We start from the raw sequence: 18,669 nt of genomic DNA, 5'->3' as shown, positions 1-18,669 counted from the left end.
GCATCTGTAATCCCAGCTACTCAGTAGGCTAAGGCAGGAGAATCACTTGAACTCGGGAAGCAGAGGTTGCAGTGAGCTGAGATCACACCAATGTACTCCAGCCTGGGTGACACAGCAGGACTCTGTCTCAAAAAAAAAAAAAAAAAAATGGGCAGGCACGGTGGCTCACGCCTGTAATCCCAGCACTTTGAGAGGCTGAGGCAGACGGATCACCTGAGGTCAGGAGTTTGAGACCAGCCTGGCCAACGTGGTGAAACCTTGTCTCTACTAAAAATACAAAAATTAGCCGGATAGTGGTGCGCGCCTGTAATCCCAGGTACTCGGGAGGCTGAGGCAGGAGAATCACTTGAATTTGGGAGGTGGAGGTTACGGTGAGCCAAGATCGCACCACTGCACTCCAGCCTAGGAGACAGGGTGATACTCCATCTCAAAAAAAAAAGGTACAATTCAGTCGTTTTAGTAAATTAGATAGTTGTCTAACCATCACCACAATCCAATTTTAGAATATTTCCATTGCTGTAAGACCTCTTCTGCTCATCTGCAGTGCCTATTCCATTAACCCCCCAGCCCCAGATAACCACTAATCTGCTTTCTGTCTCTATAGGTTGGCCATTTCTGGACATTTCATATAAATGAAATCATACAATAAGCAGTCTGCATCTGGTTTTTTTCACTTGACATGACGTTTTTGCGGTTCATCATGCCTTCATTTCCATACATAGTCTGTTGGAATAGCCTCCTAACTGGAATCATTATCTTTGTTTTTTCATTCATTTCTTACACTGTGACATGTAAACTCAAGTTCAAACTTCTTAGAAACGCAGTCATTTTCCCAGTTCTGGCTCCGTATTTCCACTGTGTCTTCCTCATACCCTGTCTTTTAGTCTCAGCAGACAATTGGCTAGTCCCTCAATGCTGTGTATTTTCTTGCTTCTGTGCTTATGTTTATGCTGGTTCCTTCTTGTTGCCCAGGCTGGAGTGCAATGGTGCGATCTCAGCTCACTGCAACCTCCGCCTCCCAGGTTCCAGCGATTCTCCTGCCTCAGCCTCCCGAGTAGCTGAGATTACAGGCATGCACCACCACACCTGGCTAATTTTGTATTTTTATTAGAGATGGGGTTTCTCCATGTTGATTAGGCTGGTCTCAAACTCCTGACCTTAGGTGATCTGCCCGCCTCGGCCTCCCAAAGTGCCGGGATTACAGGTGTGAGCCACCGTGCCCGGCCTTAAGCTGGTTCCTTTTTAAGTGCTTTTCTTCCACCCTTTTCTGCTCTTCTCCACCTGTCTTATTCATGTATTAAGATTCATCTTAGCTCCCCTTCAAACCTTCCCTGATCTTTGAGAACTGAAATATCTCATTGAATTGGTTACTTTATATGTTCCTGAGATTTTTACTTTTCCTTCTACAGTACTTAGTCATGATCAGTTGAAATGAAAACACCAATCCATGTGTTCAGTCAGTATTTGCTTAGCACCCACCCTCTTTGTGTCTAGGAACTGGATAACAATGGGGAACAAAACAAACATGCCCTCATAGACAGTGGAATAATAGGAAAAATCATGTTACCAGCTTGCTTTGTCAGTTTCCCTCAGTTTTCTTAAAGAAAGGAGTTAAGGCAGGAATTTATCATGTACTAATGATTTTATTAAGTACTCGAATAAATCTTTGAAAGAAATATGCCTTTTTTTTCTTATAGCAGTCCTGAGAATTGATCCCAGTGTTACTGACTATTCAGTTTAGTGCTCCAACTTTATTTGTATTTATTTATTTTTAATTTTTCTTAGTGCTCCAACTTTAATCGTTCTGTTTCTGTACAGATTACCTTGAAACTTGAAAAGAGTAACTAGTTTTCTGTACGAGAGCATTTGGGACTGTTAAATTTCAGTAGTTCTAATCATTCCAACTTAAGATTTTTTTTTTCTAGGCAAAATTCCGACATTCTTCCTCTTTCTGATTCTATCCCCATCTATCAAAGAATCAGAAGTTAAAAAAAAAAAATTAAGTAGTTACTCCATGCCCAGGTGCTAGTTATCTGTGGGCTTATGAGGAATGTAACTATCTTTTGACTTTGTTATCAGAACAGTGGAACAGAATTTTTTTTCTATTAATATGTAGGGCAGTCTGGGAATATTTAATTTTTTTTCCTTCTCAAAAGAGATTATGACACTTCTGCCATTTAATACCAAGATAAGCAATTCTATCTTGAAGATTTTTTTTTTAAACCGTCTTAACTATTTTTTATACATGGTTTCCTGATAGCAGTGTGAGGTCCACGTGACATCTGTATGTGTTCTCTCTGTTAGCATTTTCATGATGGCAACTTTGAAACCTGAGATCACTCTGTAATTTAAAAAAAAAAAGGCAGGGAGCTGTGGCTCCCACGTGTAATGCCAGCACTTTGACAGGGGTATTGCTTGAGGCTCATTTTAGGCCAGCCTGGGCAATGCAGTGAGACCTTGTCTCTACAACAAAATAAAAAAGTAGCCAGATGTAGTCATGTGTGCCAGTAGTCCCAGGTACTTGGGAGGCTGAGGTGGGAGGATAACTTGAGCCTGGGAAATCAAGGCTGCAATAAGCCTTGATCATGTCACTGCACTCTGCCTGGGCAAGAGAATGAGACTGTCTCAAAATAAAATAACATGATATCACTTTTATTTTATCTATTACAGGTTGTTAAAAAAGCAGACATGATCAACAAAAATATGACTCATCAGGTCCAAGCTGAGAGAGATGCACTGGCACTAAGCAAAAGCCCATTCATTGTCCATTTGTATTATTCACTGCAGTCTGCAAACAATGTCTACTTGGTGAGTAGATAATTTTTATGTTGTTTCTTTATCCATTCAGCAGTCATTGAACCTAGCGATTTAAGAGAGCCATGTCTCAGTTCAGAGTACTTGCATTTGAATTCTGGCTGCACTCACTACCTTGGCAAATTTACCTGTTATATTAGTTAGAGTTCTCCAAAGAAAAAGAACCAATAGGATATATGCATAGGGTGCGTGTGTATGTGTATGTATATGTACATAGAGAGACAGGCCAGGGGCCTTGGCTCACACCTGTAATTCAAGCACTTCGAGAGGCTGAGACAGGAGGATCACTTGAGGCCAAGAATTCAAGACCAACTTGCGGAACATAATGAGACTCCATCTCTACAAAAAAATTAATAAAAATTAGCTGGGCATGGTGGTATGCAGCTAGCTAATAGAGATACCACTGCACATAACTGCACCCCAGCCTGAGATAGAGTCTCCCTCTGTTGCCCAGGCTAGACTGCAGTGGCACAATCTTGGCCACTCTGCGCCTCCTGGGTTCAAGCAATTCTCGTGCCTCAACCTCCCAAGTAGCTGAGATTACAGGCCCAGCTAATATTTTGTATAAATTAGCTGCCACCAGGCCCAGCTAATTTTTTGTATTTTTAGTAGAGATGGGGTTTCGCTATGTTGGCCAGGCTAGTCTCGAACTCCTGGCCTCAAGTGATCTGCCCATTTTGGCCTCCCAAAGTGCTGAGATTATAGGCGTGAGTCACGGTGCCCAGCCTAAACAGTTTAATTTTTAATTAAAAACTGTATGGCAACATGAAAAAACCTAGTATTAATGTATTATGAGTAATAGCAAGAAAAGGTAGTTTCATCACAGAGCCACACCAAATATTGTAACTGTAATGCCCAAATACTGGATTTTTAAAGTAATCCTATTGTTTTTATTTCACAATATTAAATTCTTTTTTGAAAGGTAATGGAATATCTTATTGGGGGAGATGTCAAGTCTCTCCTACATATATATGGTTATTTTGATGAAGAGATGGCTGTGAAATATATTTCTGAAGTAGCACTGGCTCTAGACTACCTTCACAGACATGGAATCATCCACAGGTAAAGACTGACTTCTCCAAATTATTACTTAAAAATTCAAGTAATCAAATTACATATTTGAGTCTCAAATATTCACGGTAACCACTTGCACTTATTTCCAGATTATCTAAAGTTTACTAGTATCTTGTATTCATTTAGAAATTAACTCTTCTTTTATCTCCCTGTGTTTTTTAAAATATATTGCTTTGAGCATGAGTATAGCATGTATTTATTTATTTTTGTATTTATTTACGTACTTATTTATTTTTTTCTTTGTTGAGACAGGGTCTCACTTTGTCACCCAGGTTGTGGAGTGCAGTGGCTTGATCTTGGCTCACTGCAGCCTTGACCTCTGGGGCTCAAGCAATCCCCCTGCCTTAGCCTCCCAAGTATCTGGGACTAAAGGCGTGTGCCATTACTCTTGGCTTTTTGTTGTTGTTGTTGTTTTTGTAGAGACAAGGTTCCCAGGCTGCTCTTTAACTCCTGGGCTCAAGGAATCCTCCCACCTCAGCCTCCCAAAATGCTACAATTACAGGCATGAGCTACCACGCCCCACTAAGTATGGCATTTTATGTGAAGAGTATTGAATCCTTTCGGCTCCTCTGCATTATACAAAAGTGGTATATTTTGTAGTCCAGCTGATTTACAATGTTTTTCTCTATGCAAAGAAAGTCAGATTAAGTGACTTATTAAATCTCAATCTTACCTTCCTTTAAGAAGGTAAATGTAGGCCAGGTGTGGTGGCTCATGCCTATAATCCCAACACTTTGGGAGGCTGAGGCGGGCAGATCACTTGAGGTAGGGAGTTTGAGACCAGCCTGGACAACATGGTGAAACCCTATCTCTGCTAAAAATACAAAAATTAGCCGAGTGTGGTGGTGGGTGCCTGTAATCCCAGCTACTCGGGAGGCTGAGACAGGAGAATTGCTTGAACCCAGAAGGCGGAGGTTGCAGTGAGCCGAGATTGTGCCATTGCACTCCAGCCTGGGTGACAAGAGTAAAACTCCATCTCCAAAAAAAAAAGAAAAGAAAAAAAAGAAGTAAAATGTAAATTTGAACTGGCTTGAGGTTGATTTTATCTAATAAGCTTTCTTTATTTTAATGGAATATCTAACCAATGATACCAAAGATAATCTAGTATTAATTTATCTTTTTTGTAGATTCTGATAAACAGTACAAAAAATGTTTTGCTTTTGAGAGATGTTTTCTGTACTTTTCAAAGCCATCAATGAGTATCTTTATTTTGGAGGAAATAAATAGGGTTTGCCTCCTTTGTAACTCTTTTTTTCTGGAAATTCTAACATTAAAACTAGCCCTTTTTTGGTTATCTAATATTTGCCTTTTGTGTGTGCAGGGACTTGAAACCGGACAATATGCTTATTTCTAATGAGGGTCATATTAAACTGACGGATTTTGGCCTTTCAAAAGTTACTTTGAATAGAGGTAAGAAAAATATCAAGTAAGTACTTTTTTAAAACATCCAACAGGCCAGGCACGGTGGCTCACGCCTGTAATCCCAGTACTTTGGGAGGCCAAGGCGGGCAGATCACCTGAGGTCAGGAGTTAGAGACCAGCCTAGCTAATGTGGCAAAACCCCATCTCTACTAAAAATATAAAAATTAGCTGGGCATGGTGGCACACGCCTGTAATCCCAGCTACTAAGGAGGCTGAGGCAGGGAGAATCACTTGAACCCAGGAGGTGGAGGTTACAGTGAGCCAAGATCCCACCATTGCACTCCAGACTGCGAAACAGAATGAAACTCCGTCTCAAAAAAAAAAGTCCAACTAAAAATAAATATAAAAAATAAAAAAATGAAAAGTCTAACAAATTATAGAGACTACATTTCATTAACTTCCACTGTTTTCTTTGTTAGTTTACACTAAATAAAATTTGTTATTTATCCCAGAATAGGCTAGAAAGGTATAATGGGTTCTTTTTTCCACTGAAGATGAAAAATAGGAGTGATTATTCTTGGCTATTCAGAGGTCCTTGAAGGTTCTTTGATCTTCACAAAGGAACTCACAATTTCTGTTCTTCTGACTTTTATCCCTAGTGAAATTGATTCTTACCAATTAAGCATCAGTAAAATGACCAGAATAACTATAACACGATGAAAGGTTAATCACTGAAAACATATTCAAATATACATGGCCACCACTAAGACCTTGATCAACAAAAGGACAAGGAAAATGAATACACAGTTAACACATACATGTATATATGAGACTGTGTTCTTTTCACTAGTAGTAATTAAATAAATGCTAATATAAAAAAGAGTAAATGAACCATCCTACACTATTAAACGGGCAAAAGAAAGGAATACCGATGGTCCAGTTAATAATACTACCAAAAAAGCATACTAATATTTTTCTGGGGGCGTTGTAAATTAGCATAGTGCTTTCTGGAGGAAATCCGCCAATATGTTTTTAAATATAAAAGGTTTTAATTCTCTTTGATCTAGTGGCTTATGCTTTGGAATTTATTCTAAGGAAATTGTTCAAATGAACAAAATATACATAAATGAAATCACTTGCAGCAGCATTGTTTCTAATAGGGAGAAACTAGAAATTACTTAAGTTCATCATAGAAACATGGATAAATGATTGACTATCAACACAGAAACATATTGTATTCTTGGCTGGGTGCCGTGACTCATGCCTGTAATCTCAGCACTCTGGGAGGCTGAGGCAGGTAGATTACTTGAGGTTGAGGTCAGGAGTTCTAGACTAGCCTGGCCAACCTGATGAAACCCCATCTCTACTGAAAATACAGAAATCAGCTGGGCATGGTGTCACGCACCTGTAGTCCCAGCTACTTAGTAGGCTGAGGCAGGAGAATTGCTTAAACCTGGGAAGCAGCGGTTGCTGAGAGCCGAGATCGCGACACTGCATTCTGGCCTGGGGGACAGAGCGAGACTCCATCTCGAAAAAAAAAGAAAAATATTGTATTCTCTATTAGAAAGGGTAGATGGATGGGAAAGTATTAATAATGAAAATAACCAGAAATTGGACTTAAAACTCTGGAATTATAATTATTAATATTTGAAAATATATGCAGATCTGCAATTCTTCATGTGGAAGTACAAAGCTCAACAGTTATGAACACCTAAAACTTTTTACTAAGTTTGGTAAAATCTGATCTATGCTGATGTAGGGGTATTTATAGTCTTTTGTTTGTTTGTTTGTTTGTTTGTTTGTTTAGGGATGGGTTTTTGCTCTGTTGCCCAGGCTGGAGTGCAATGGCGTGATCTCGGCTCACTACAACATCCACCTCCCAGGTTCAAGCAATTCTCCTGCCTCAGCCTTCTGAGTAGCTGGGATTATAGGTGCCCGCAACCACGCCCAGCTAATTTTTGTATTTTTAGTAGAGACACAGTTTCACCATGTTGGCCAGGCTGGTCTCGAGCTCCTGACCTCAGGTGGTTCACCCGCCTCGGCCTCCCAAAGTGCTAGGATTACAGGCATGAGCCACCATGTCCGGCCAGGGGTATTTATAGTCTGTTGATCCCAGTTCATGTGATTATTCATATGATTTGCCACTAGGGATATTTCATAATATGCAGTATATTTACCACATTACTTTTCTAAAATCTAAACATTTTTGAATTGTGATTTCAAAGAAATCTGACTTTGAAATCTTATTTTGAAATCTGATTCTAAGGATTTCAGATAAGCTATTGGAAAATATCACAAATGACAAAAATTTTGCATTAAGATAAAATTATTGATAAATTTAAGTCACTTTATATATCACAAGGGTCTAATTTTAATAAAACTTTTTGTAAAATATCATATATGTGTATTATTATTATCACTTCATCAATGTGAGGCATAAATGACATTTGTTGTTAAAACTTTCAGTATACTTTCATTTATTTATTTATTTGTTATTTTTTTTTCTTTGAGACAGCGTCTCGCTTTGTTGCCCGGGCTGGAGTGCTGGAGTGCAGTGGCACAATCTCAGCTCACTGCAAGCTCCACCTCCTGGGTTCACGCCATTCTCCTGCCTCAGCCTCCTGAGTAGCTGGGACTACAGGCGCCCGCCGCCACGCCCGGCTAATTTTTTGTATTTTTAGTAGAGATGGGGTTTCACCGTGTTAGCCAGGATGGTCTCTATCTCCTGACCTTGTGATCCACCCGCCCTGGCCTCCCAAAGTGTTGGGATTACAGGCGTGAACCACCGCGCCCAGCCTATTCATTCATTTATTTATTTATTTTGAGAGAGAGCCTTGCTCTGTCACCCAGGCTGGAGTACAGAGTACAGTGGCATGATCTCGGCTCACTACAACCTCTGCCTCCCAGGCTCAAGCGATTCTCATGCCTCGGCCTTCCGAGTAGCTGGGACTACAGGCATGAGCCACCATGCCAGCTAATTTTAAAAAGTCCTATATCATATAAGAACATTAGAGTTCTGGGATTATTTTTTGTTTGTTTAAAAGACAGGGTCTCACTGTATTACCCAGGCTGGAGTGCAGTGATGTGATCATAGCTCACTGTAGCCTTGAACTCCTGGGAAAAGCAATTCTCCCACCTCAGCCTCCCCAGTAGCTGGGACTACAGGTGCTTGCCACAATGCCCAGCTAGTTTTTAAATTGTAGATATAGGTCTCACTATGTGGCCTAAGCTGGTTTCAAACTCCTGGGCTCATGGGATCCTCTCCATTTGGCTTCCCAAAGTGCTAGGATTACAGATGTGAGCCACCATGCCTGGATAAGAAGATTAGACTTCTCTTACCATTTTTTATATCTAAGTGGAATAGTATAGTATTATGTGTCAGTGTTGAATTATTTTAAAATATTATGCACTGAAACATGCTAATAATCTGGGTCAGTTTCTGTCTTGACCTAGGCTTAAACATATTAGCTAACATGAAGGGCCCAAAATTAATATTGATTCCATACCATCTCCTTATTTATTTATTTAGTTTTTGAGATAGAGTTTTTCTCTGTCGCCCTGGTTGGAGTGCAGTAGCGCGATCTCGGCTCACTGCAACCTCCGCTTCCCGTGTTCAAGTGGTTCTCCTGCCTCAGCCTCCCGAGTACCTGAGATTACAGGCGCCCACCACCACGACCAGCTAATTTTTGTATTTTTAGTAGAGACAGTGTTTCACCGTGTTGGCCAGGCTGGTCTTGAACTCCTGACCTCAAGTGATCCATCTGCCTCAGCCTCCCAAAGTGCTGGCATTACAGGCGTGAGCCACCGCACCCAGCCACTGTCTCCTTTTTTAACATTTGGTTTACAAAAAATTATTTTGTTGCCATATACATAACATTCATTTTTAGTCAATGGGAGGTAAAGGTTTCAAATACATTTATATACTTTTCTTTGCATACATAGATATTAATATGATGGATATCCTTACAACACCATCAATGGCGAAACCTAGACAAGATTATTCAAGAACCCCAGGACAAGTGTTATCGCTCATCAGCTCATTGGGATTTGTAAGTAGTTGAGAAGAAAATTAACATGACATACCCTTTCATGATCACCACTTAAAATTTAAAATCACCTTTAAAAAAAAAGATCAAAATAGATTTAAATATCAAGCATTTGGATTTACTTTAACAGTTTGTCTACTTAGGTGGTATAACAGTCTATGTACTTAGGTGTTGTTTTGGGGAAGGTAAACCTGTTGTTTTTATTTTTCTCTTTTTAATAGAACACACCAATTGCAGAAAAAAATCAAGACTCTGCAAACATCCTTTCAGCCTGTCTGTCTGAAACATCACAGCTTTCTCAAGGACTCGTATGCCCTATGTCTGTAGATCAAAAGGACACTACTCCTTATTCTAGCAAATTACTAAAATCACGTGAGTATAAAAGAAAAGGTAGGCCAGGCGCAGAGGCTTACGCCTGTAATGCCACCACATTGGGAGGCTGAGGCAGGATTTCTTTCTTTTTGAGACAGAGTCTTACTCTGTCATCCAGGCTGGAGTGCAGTGGCGTGATCTCGGCGGCTCATTGCCACCCAGGAGTTCAAGACCAGCCTGGGCAACAAAGTGAGACTTCATCTCTACAAAAATTAGCTGGGCATGTTGGTGCACACTTGTGGTCCCAGCTACATTGGAGGCTGAGGCAGGAGGATCTCTTGAGCCCAGGAGGTTGAGGCTGCAGTAAGCCTTAATAGCGCCATTGCACTCCAGCCTTGGTGACAGAGTGAGACCCTTCCTCAAAAAAACAAAAAATGCCCCAAAATTCAAAACATTTTGAGTACCAACATGACACCCAGCACTTTGGGAGGCCGAGGCGGGTGGATCACTTAAGGTCAGGAATTCGAGACCAGCCTGGCCAACATGGTAAAACCCTGTCTTTACTAAAAATACAAAAATTAGCTGGTCATGGTGGGGGGCACCTGTAATCCCACCTACTCAGGAGGCTGAGGCAGGAGAATTGCTTGAACACAGGAGGCGGAGGCTGCAGTGAGCTGAGATCATGCCACTGTACTCTAGCCTGGGTGACAGTGAGACTCTGTCTCAAAACAAACAAACAAACAAGCAATTTACCATTATTTATTTGCTTTATCCAGTAGTATTTTTTAAAAATCCCTTATAAGTGTGTATAATTCACATTTGTAAGCGCATAAACCTCAGTGTTACAATAAATACAAATTGAATTAAATACAAGTGTTAAATTAAATACAAGTTGAATTGAGTAAATATAGTCATATTCTAACCTTATAGCACATCTGGATATACCACATCAATAATGTTCGTTTGTCAGGAATGGGTTCAAATTGGATGATAGATACTCCAAATTGATTTGCTCCTAGTTATACATTAATTTGGTGGCTCACACCTGTAAGTACAGTACTTTGGGAGGCTGAGGCAAGAGGATCACTTGAACCCAGGAGTTTGAGACCAGCATGGGCAATATAGTGAGACTCCCATCTCTAGAAAAAATTAAAAGTGTTAGCCAGATTTGGTGGTCCTCACCACTCAGGAGGCTGAGATGAGAGTATCGCTTGAGCCCAGGAAGTCAAGGCTGCAATGAGAATAATCATACCACTGCACTCTAGCCTGAATGACAGAGGGAGATCTGCCATGAATTAGTCAATCGACCATTCCCTTGTTCTTATTCTTTACTGAATGAACATTAAGGGGATTTTGTTTGGTTCTAACTTTCAGAGCAGTACTTGTATCTAAACATAGTGGGATATGTTTAGATATATTAATAGTATATGTATCTAAACATAATGGGAAGCATGCCAGCTGTTCTTGTGGACTAGATAGTGTTTACAAAGAAATAGTTCTGATATGTAATTCTTAATACATATTAATATGTAATTCTTAATACTTTGCTTAATTATATGTAAAGATTCAGGTTCAGTAAGGAACTAAGAAAGCTGTAACATAGAATTCAATATTGTCTCTTCTCTATAGGTCTTGACACAGTTGCCTCCAACCCAGGAATGCCTGTGAGGTGTCTAACTTCTAATCTACTCCAGTCTAGGAAAAGGCTGGCCACATCCAGTGCCAGTAGTCAATCCCACACCTTCATATCCAGTGCGGAATCAGAATGCCACAGCAGTCCCAAATGGGAAAAAGATTGCCAGGTTTGAGGGACATTTATCTTAATGAAAATCAATTATGTATGTCAAATGAATGATAGAAATCCTTTTCATATAAATTCCATAAAGAAATGAAATTGTTACATGAATGGCAGTCATAGTATTAATCAGAAATTCATTTTCCTGCACATTCTGTCAAATTCTTTTGAAATATTTCATTTCTTATTCAATTGTGACATTGTTCTTGCTTGATTATATAATGAGATTCTTGCAGTAAATTGATAATAAATGCTTGGCTTCTGTGTATCTAGGTGGACCTCACTTGTTTTTAGAAGTCCTTCCCATGATACAGACATTGGCTTGTTGGTTTTGTTTTATGTTGTTTTTAACCTATATCATTTAAAAACTCATATTACCTCCTATACTGTTTCCTGTCAGTTTCTTGTTTAATGGAATGGTAACTCTTCTGGATCAGAAATAACTTTTAGACCAGAAAGGTAATGTGAGTGTGCCCTTAAAATGTCTATTCTGAGGATATTGCTTGCCAAATGAATGGATTTACTTAAAGTCACTTTACTTAACTTACATATTGTTTTTGCCTTTTTAAACAGTTATTAGAGCTAAGAGATATTAAAGGTGGTAGGAACTAAAATTTAAAATCATAATAAGGTTTCCTTCATAGAATGCTGATGAAATAATGATAGATTAGGATAACACTAATATCCAAAGAATAAACCTTTTATTTGCTAAAATAATTTTGATTCTATTTGCTGCTTATTCTCAGCAATAGAATTTTATTATTATTGGATATTTGTATTTTATAAGCAAGATCAAATTAACGTTTAACTAAGGCAGAGTTTTTTAATCTTTTTTCCTTCTCTCTTTATAAAGTAAAGGTAGTATATGCTGCAAGATAAACAGATTTCCATTCCTAGTACTATTATTGCACTTCTTTCCTATTGAAGAAAACATATTGTTTACTATTTCATATTATACACAGCTTTACTATCCTCCCACTTCTGCATCTCTGAGGGATGCACCGAAGGGATTATAGTGGTGCTTCTCAAGTTATGATCAGAGGAATGATAAGGCACCCTCTGAAAAACCTTACACGGATGCCCACATGCATCATTTTCTGTGCTTACAGATCAGTGAGATATAATTCAAGAATATCCTTTTTTAGGCCAGGCGCGGTGGCTCACGCCTGTAATCCCAGCACTTTGAGAGGCTAAAGCAGGTAGATCACCTGACGTCAGGAGTTTGAGACCAGCCTGGCCAACATGGCAAAACCCCATCTCTACTAAAAATACAAAAATTAACTGGGCGTGGTGGCGGGCGCCTGTAATCCCAGCTACTCAGGAGGCTGAGGCAGGAGAATTGCTTGAACCTGGGAGGCAGAGGTTGCAGTGAGCAGACATCGTGCCTCCAGACTGGGCAACAAGAGCAAAACTCCATCTTCAAAAAAAAAAAAAAAAATCCTTTTTGCTTGTGACTAAATGCTCATTATTATTACTAAGTTAATGATAGTTAATAAAGTTTACTATTCATTACACATCAAAAATAAGCACTCTTAGAGTTTACTGAAGACTCACTCTACTTGACTAATCTTGTAAGAATCTTGATCACCAAGCACCAATTTGCAATATTATATACAAAGCTGAGTACCCACAAATACACACAGATAGTTGGAATTCAGAAAAAAAACATATCATTATTAATGCATTATCAGTTGATCTTGTTGACAATGGATTTTAATTTCTGCTCTTTGGGGTTTGTAATTATTAATTACCATTAATGTCACTTCATCTTTACCAGCTTGATTTTTTAATACTTATATGAAGTGATATATATTTACACTGACACTATTTTAGGTCTATAATTTTTCATTGACTAAATTTGAAGCCCTGTGCATTTTGCAGTTCAAAACAGAATCATCCAGGCCAGGTGTGGTAGCTTACGACTAATCCTAGCACTTTGGGAGGCCTAGGCAGGTGGATCACCTGAGGTCAGGAGTTTGAGACTAGCCTAGCCAACATAGTGAAACCCCATCTCCACTTAAAAAAAAAAAATGCAAAAATTAGCCAGGCGTGGTGGTGTGCCCCTGTAATCCCAGCTACTTGGGAGGCTGAGGTGGGAGAATTGCTTGAACCTAGGAGGCGGAGGCTGCAGCGAGCTGAGATCGCACCACTGCACTTCAGCCTGGGCGACAGCAAGACCCCGTTTCAAAAAAAAAAAAAAAAAAACCAGAATCATCCATATACCTATTGCAAAATAGATATGTACATAATGCAGCCTTACCCCCAAGTGTGCCTGAATATGTTGCCTCTTAATTTTTCCTGTTTAAGTAACCTGTGATATATGATCAAAATAAGTATTATAGAATAATTTATTTAAATTTTAGACCGTTTCATTCAGAATAATGTATATAAGCTTATAATTGCTTACATTGCTTTTTAATTCTCTTGTTTATTTTTTCCATTCGAAAGTGGGAACAGGTAGCATAATAGTTTATGGGGTCATTTATCCTACCTTAGTGGACCATAGTTAAAAGGTCAAAGGATCTCAGCTTTATATAACTAAAACAAATATTTTTTCCCCCTTAGGAAAGTGACGAAGCATTGGGCCCAACAATGACGAGTTGGAATGCAGTTGAAAAGTTATGCGCAAAATCTGCAAATGCCATTGAGACGAAAGGTTTCAATAAAAAGGATCTGGAGTTAGCTCTTTCTCCCATTCATAATAGCAGTGCCCTTCCCACCACTGGACGCTCTTGTGTAAACCTTGCTAAAAAATGCTTCTCTGGGGAAGTTTCTTGGGAAGCAGTAGAACTGGATGTAAATAATATAAATATGGACACTGACACAAGTCAGTTAGGTTTCCATCAGTCAAATCAGTGGGCTGTGGATTCTGGTGGGATATCTGAAGAGCACCTTGGGAAAAGAAGTTTAAAAAGAAATTTTGAGTTGGTTGACTCCAGTCCTTGTAAAAAAATTATACAGAATAAAAAAACTTGTGTAGAATATAAGCATAACGAAATGACAGATTGTTATACAAATCAAAATACAGGCTTAACAGTTGAAGTGCAGGACCTTAAGCTATCAGTGCACAAAAGTCAACAAAATGACTGTGCTAATAAAGAGAACATTGTCAATTCTTTTACCGATAAACAACGAACACCAGAAAAATTACCTATACCAATGATAGCAAAAAACCTTATGTGTGAACTCGATGAAGACTGTGAAAAGAATAGTAAGAGGGACTACTTAAGTTCTAGTTTTCTATGTTCTGATGATGATAGAGCTAAAAATATTTCTATGAACTCTGATTCATCTTTTCCTGGAATTTCTATAATGGAAAGTCCATTAGAAAGTCAGCCCTTAGATCCAGATAGAAGCATCAAAGAATCCTCTTTTGAAGAATCAAATATTGAAGATCCACTTATTGTATCACCAGATTGCCAAGAAAAGACCTCACCAAAAGGTGACAAGAACCCTGCTGTACAAGAGAGTAACCAAAAAATGTTAGGCCCTCCTTTGGAGGTGCTGAAAACATTAGCCTCTAAAAGAAATGCTGTTGCTTTTCGAAGTTTTAACAGTCATATTAATGCATCCAATAACTCAGAACCATCCAGAATGAACATGACTTCTTTAGATGCAATGGATATTTCGTGTGCCTACAGTGGTTCATATCCCATGGCTGTAACCCCTACTCAAAAAAGAAGATCCTGTATGCCACATCAGGTATATTTATAACTTTCTAACACTTTGTTTTTTGGATTTTAGAAAACCTATGAAGACAGACATTTGCCTTTAAGCTAGACTATGCGGTATTAATCATATAGTTTTGTTCTTCTTGTTGAGAATCTATGGGCTGTTGGAAGTTTTCACCCAGAAAGGTAAAGCTGGTAGAAATCATGTTTATTATTTTTAGCTGTAATGCCTCCTTCCATTTGTGCAGTTTTATGTACTTTTCTAAGAAAATACAATCACATATTTTCACTTGATCCCCACAGTACTATTAGTTACAAAATTATTATTATTATTATTATTATTATTGAGACAGTCTCGTTCTTTTGCCCAGGCTGGAGTGCAGTAGTGTGATCTTGGCTCATTGCACACTTCACCCCCAGGTTCAAGCGATTCTCCTGCCTCAGCCTCCCAAGTAGCTGGGATTATAGGGGCCCACCACCACACCTGGCTAATTTTTGTGTTTTTAGTAGAGTCAGAGTTTCACCATGTTGCCCGGGCTGATCTCAAACTCATGACCTCAAGCAATCTGCCCACCTCGGCCTCTCAAAGTGCTAGGATTACAGGTGTGAGCCACCGCACCCGGCCAGAGATAATTTAAGTCCAGTCTACCTTACTGCCTTCTAAGGACATATTTAGATGATCTCTTTTTTTTTTTTTTTTTTTTTTTTTGAGAAGGAGTCTCGCTCTTTCACCCAGGCTGGAGTGCAGTGGCGCAATCTCGGCTCACTGCAGGCTCCGCCCCCCGGGGTTCACGCCATTTTCCTGCCTCAGCCTCCCGCATAGCTGGGACTACAGGCGCCCACCACCTCGCCTGGCTAATTTTTTGTATTTTTAGTAGAGACGGGGTTTCACCGTGTTAGCCAGGATGGTCTCCATCTCCTGACCTCGTAATCCGCCTGCCTCGGCCTCCCAAAGTGCTGGGATTACAGGCGTGAGCCACCGCGCCCAGCCGATGATCTCTTCTTAACAGAATAAAAGTTGAAAAATGTATGTTTCTTTTTTTTTTTTTTTTTTTTTTGACAAAGTCTTGCTCTGTCACCAGGCTGGAGTGCAGTGGCGTGATCTTGGCTCGCTGCAACCTCTGCCTCCTGGGTTCAAGTGATTCTCCTGCCTCAGCCTCCTGAGTAGCTAGGACTACAGGCATGTGCCACCATGCCCGGCTAATTTTTGTATTTTTAGTAGAGATGGGGTTTCACCATGTTGGCCAGGATGGTCTCGATCTCTTGACCTTGTGATCTGCCTGCCTCGGCCTCCCAAAGTGCTGGTATTACAGGCGTGAGCCACCATGCCCGGCAAAAAATATATGTTTCAAAGCTTATTCTGTATATTCTAAACCTTTACCAACCCAAAGTTTTACTTTTTTTCTTCCTTTGGGAAAACATCATAACATAAAAAGTGTAACCCCTGAATTTATGTTTCGAAACTTGAGTTTTCTACCCAAGACTTACTATTAAATGACTTAGAAGTCCCTTAACCTCAGACCTGCAATTTTTCCAAATGTCTGTAAAGGATAATGGCACCTGTCCTGCTGGTCTTACAAAGTTGTTGTGAATGCCAGGCGTGGTGGCTCACACCACCTTTGGGAGGCCAAGGTGGGAGGATCACCTGAGGTCAGGAGATCGAGACTAGCCTGACCAACATGGAGAAACCCCGTCTCTACTAAAAATACAAAATTAGCCAGGCATGGTGGTGCATGCCTGTAATCCCAGCTACTTGGGAGGCTGAGGCAGGAAAATTCCTTGAACCTGGGAGGCGGAGGTTGTGGTGAGCCGAGATCGCACCATTGCACTGCAGCCTGGGCAACAAGAGCGAAACTCCATCTCAAAAAAAAAGTTGTTGTGAAATAACAAATTATCCTAAAAAATTTAAAATGCTATTTAGTACAAGAGGTTATATGTAGTTCTGTCTTATGTGTTGTCTTAATCATTTGTTAGCCATAGCCTTCCTCAGTGGCTCTTCTTAAGCTTGTACTAGTCCGTGTTATCAGTTTTCTTGCAGATTTTTTCACTGAACATTTTTCTTGCAGTTTTTTTTATTGTTTCTTATCTAGATCTTATGGGAATAATCAATGTTGTCTAAGCTTTTGAACTTCACTAGATAAAAGGACTTTTTCATAATTATAACTAATTATGCATTCATTTTCAAAACTTACCAAAAATTTGACTACATCTTTTACGCTTAGTAGCCTATGAGCTAGTTATTTGGCTTGTGTGTTTCACCATTTTCTATTCCGTGTAAAAGGAATTAAGATATTTGTTATCTCTTCAACCCTTTTTGAATTAGCAGACCCCCAATCAGATCAAGTCGGGAACTCCATACCGAACTCCGAAGAGTGTGAGAAGAGGGGCAGTCCCCGTTGATGATGGGCGAATTCTAGGAACCCCAGACTACCTTGCACCCGAGCTGTTACTAGGCAGGGCCCATGGTAAGGCATGCACGTCTTGAGTTTTTGAAGTGTTATCTATCACTACATTATCTTTCAAGGTTAAATTTTAAAAAATTTCTTCAGTACTTACATTACCTAAAGTAAAAGAAAATGAACTCATCTAGTGTATATATTATATATGGCATTTGTCATAGGAAAATAAACTAGCAGTGGCCATGGCTGTCCCACTCTCTGAATGTAAAAGACCAGATGCTGGAGTACATGTAGTCATTTGTCCTTTGCCTTCTGGTTCAGTCTCAATGTTCCAGAGAAGTCCCACCTGCCACTCTTGATATTATCTTATCTCTTTTATCTCTTTTATTTTTTTATTTTTTTAATTTTTTTTTATTTTTTGAGACAGAGTTTCTCTTTTGTCACCCAGGCTGGAGTGCAATGGTGCAATCTCGGCTCACTGCAATCTCTGCCTCCCAGGTTCAAGTGATTATCCGGCATTAGCCTCCTGAGTAGCTGGGATTACAGGCATCCACCATCATGCCCGCCTAATTTTTGTATTTTTAGTAGAGACAGTTTTGCCATGTTGGCCAGACTGGTCTTTAACTCCTGACCTCAGATGATCCACCCACCTTGGCCTCCCAAAGTGCTGGGATTACAGGCGTGAGCCACCGTACCTGGCCTATCTTACCTCTTAATGTTTCTTCAGGTTGGATGGAGTTTGGGCTCGGGACCACAATGTTGGGTCTAAATTTCTGTTCAGTCTTCAGAAGCCTATTCCTGTTTAGAACTTATTCTCAATTATATCCTTACCAGAAGAGTCAAGCCAGAAATGAACCATCATCCTTCAAAACAGAACATAAGTATAGAAAGATAGGGCTGGGCACGGTGGCTCACGCCTGTAATCCTAGCACTTCAGGAGGCCAAGGCAGGTGGATCACCTGAGGCCAGGAGTTCGAGACCAAGCTGGCTAACATGGTGAAACCTCATCTCTACTAAAAACACAAAAATTAGCTGGGCATGGTGGTGCATGCCTGTAATCCCAGCTATTCAGGAGGCTGGGGCATGAGAATTGCTTGAACCTGGGAGGCCAAGGTTGCAGTGAGCTGAGATCGCGCCACTACACTCAAGCCTGGGCAACAGAGCAAGACTCTGTCTCAAAAAAAAAATAAAAAATA

General features: G+C 39.8%; 1 protein-coding gene across 1 annotated transcript in view; it reads left to right on the top strand.

Annotated features, from left to right (window-relative positions):
- MASTL (microtubule associated serine/threonine kinase like) overlaps positions 1–15,078 on the top strand; it is a 20,837-nt gene extending 5,759 nt beyond the window's left edge. Inside the window, 8 exon segments of the mRNA XM_032144678.2 lie at positions 2,671–2,808; positions 3,737–3,876; positions 5,210–5,298; positions 9,193–9,299; positions 9,518–9,668; positions 11,238–11,410; positions 13,969–14,875; positions 14,878–15,078. Coding sequence (XP_032000569.2) covers positions 2,671–2,808; positions 3,737–3,876; positions 5,210–5,298; positions 9,193–9,299; positions 9,518–9,668; positions 11,238–11,410; positions 13,969–14,875; positions 14,878–14,927 — 1,755 coding nt within the window. The 3' untranslated portion in view covers positions 14,928–15,078.
- Positions 15,079–18,669: the final 3,591 nt, after the last annotated feature.

The sequence above is a fragment of the Hylobates moloch genome, unplaced genomic scaffold (genome assembly GCF_009828535.3).
Source record: "Hylobates moloch isolate HMO894 unplaced genomic scaffold, HMol_V3 SCAFFOLD_3, whole genome shotgun sequence".
Lineage (NCBI taxonomy): Eukaryota > Metazoa > Chordata > Mammalia > Primates > Hylobatidae > Hylobates > Hylobates moloch.
Note: the sequence above shows the minus strand (reverse complement) of the source record. Positions and strands in the feature narration are given on the sequence as shown.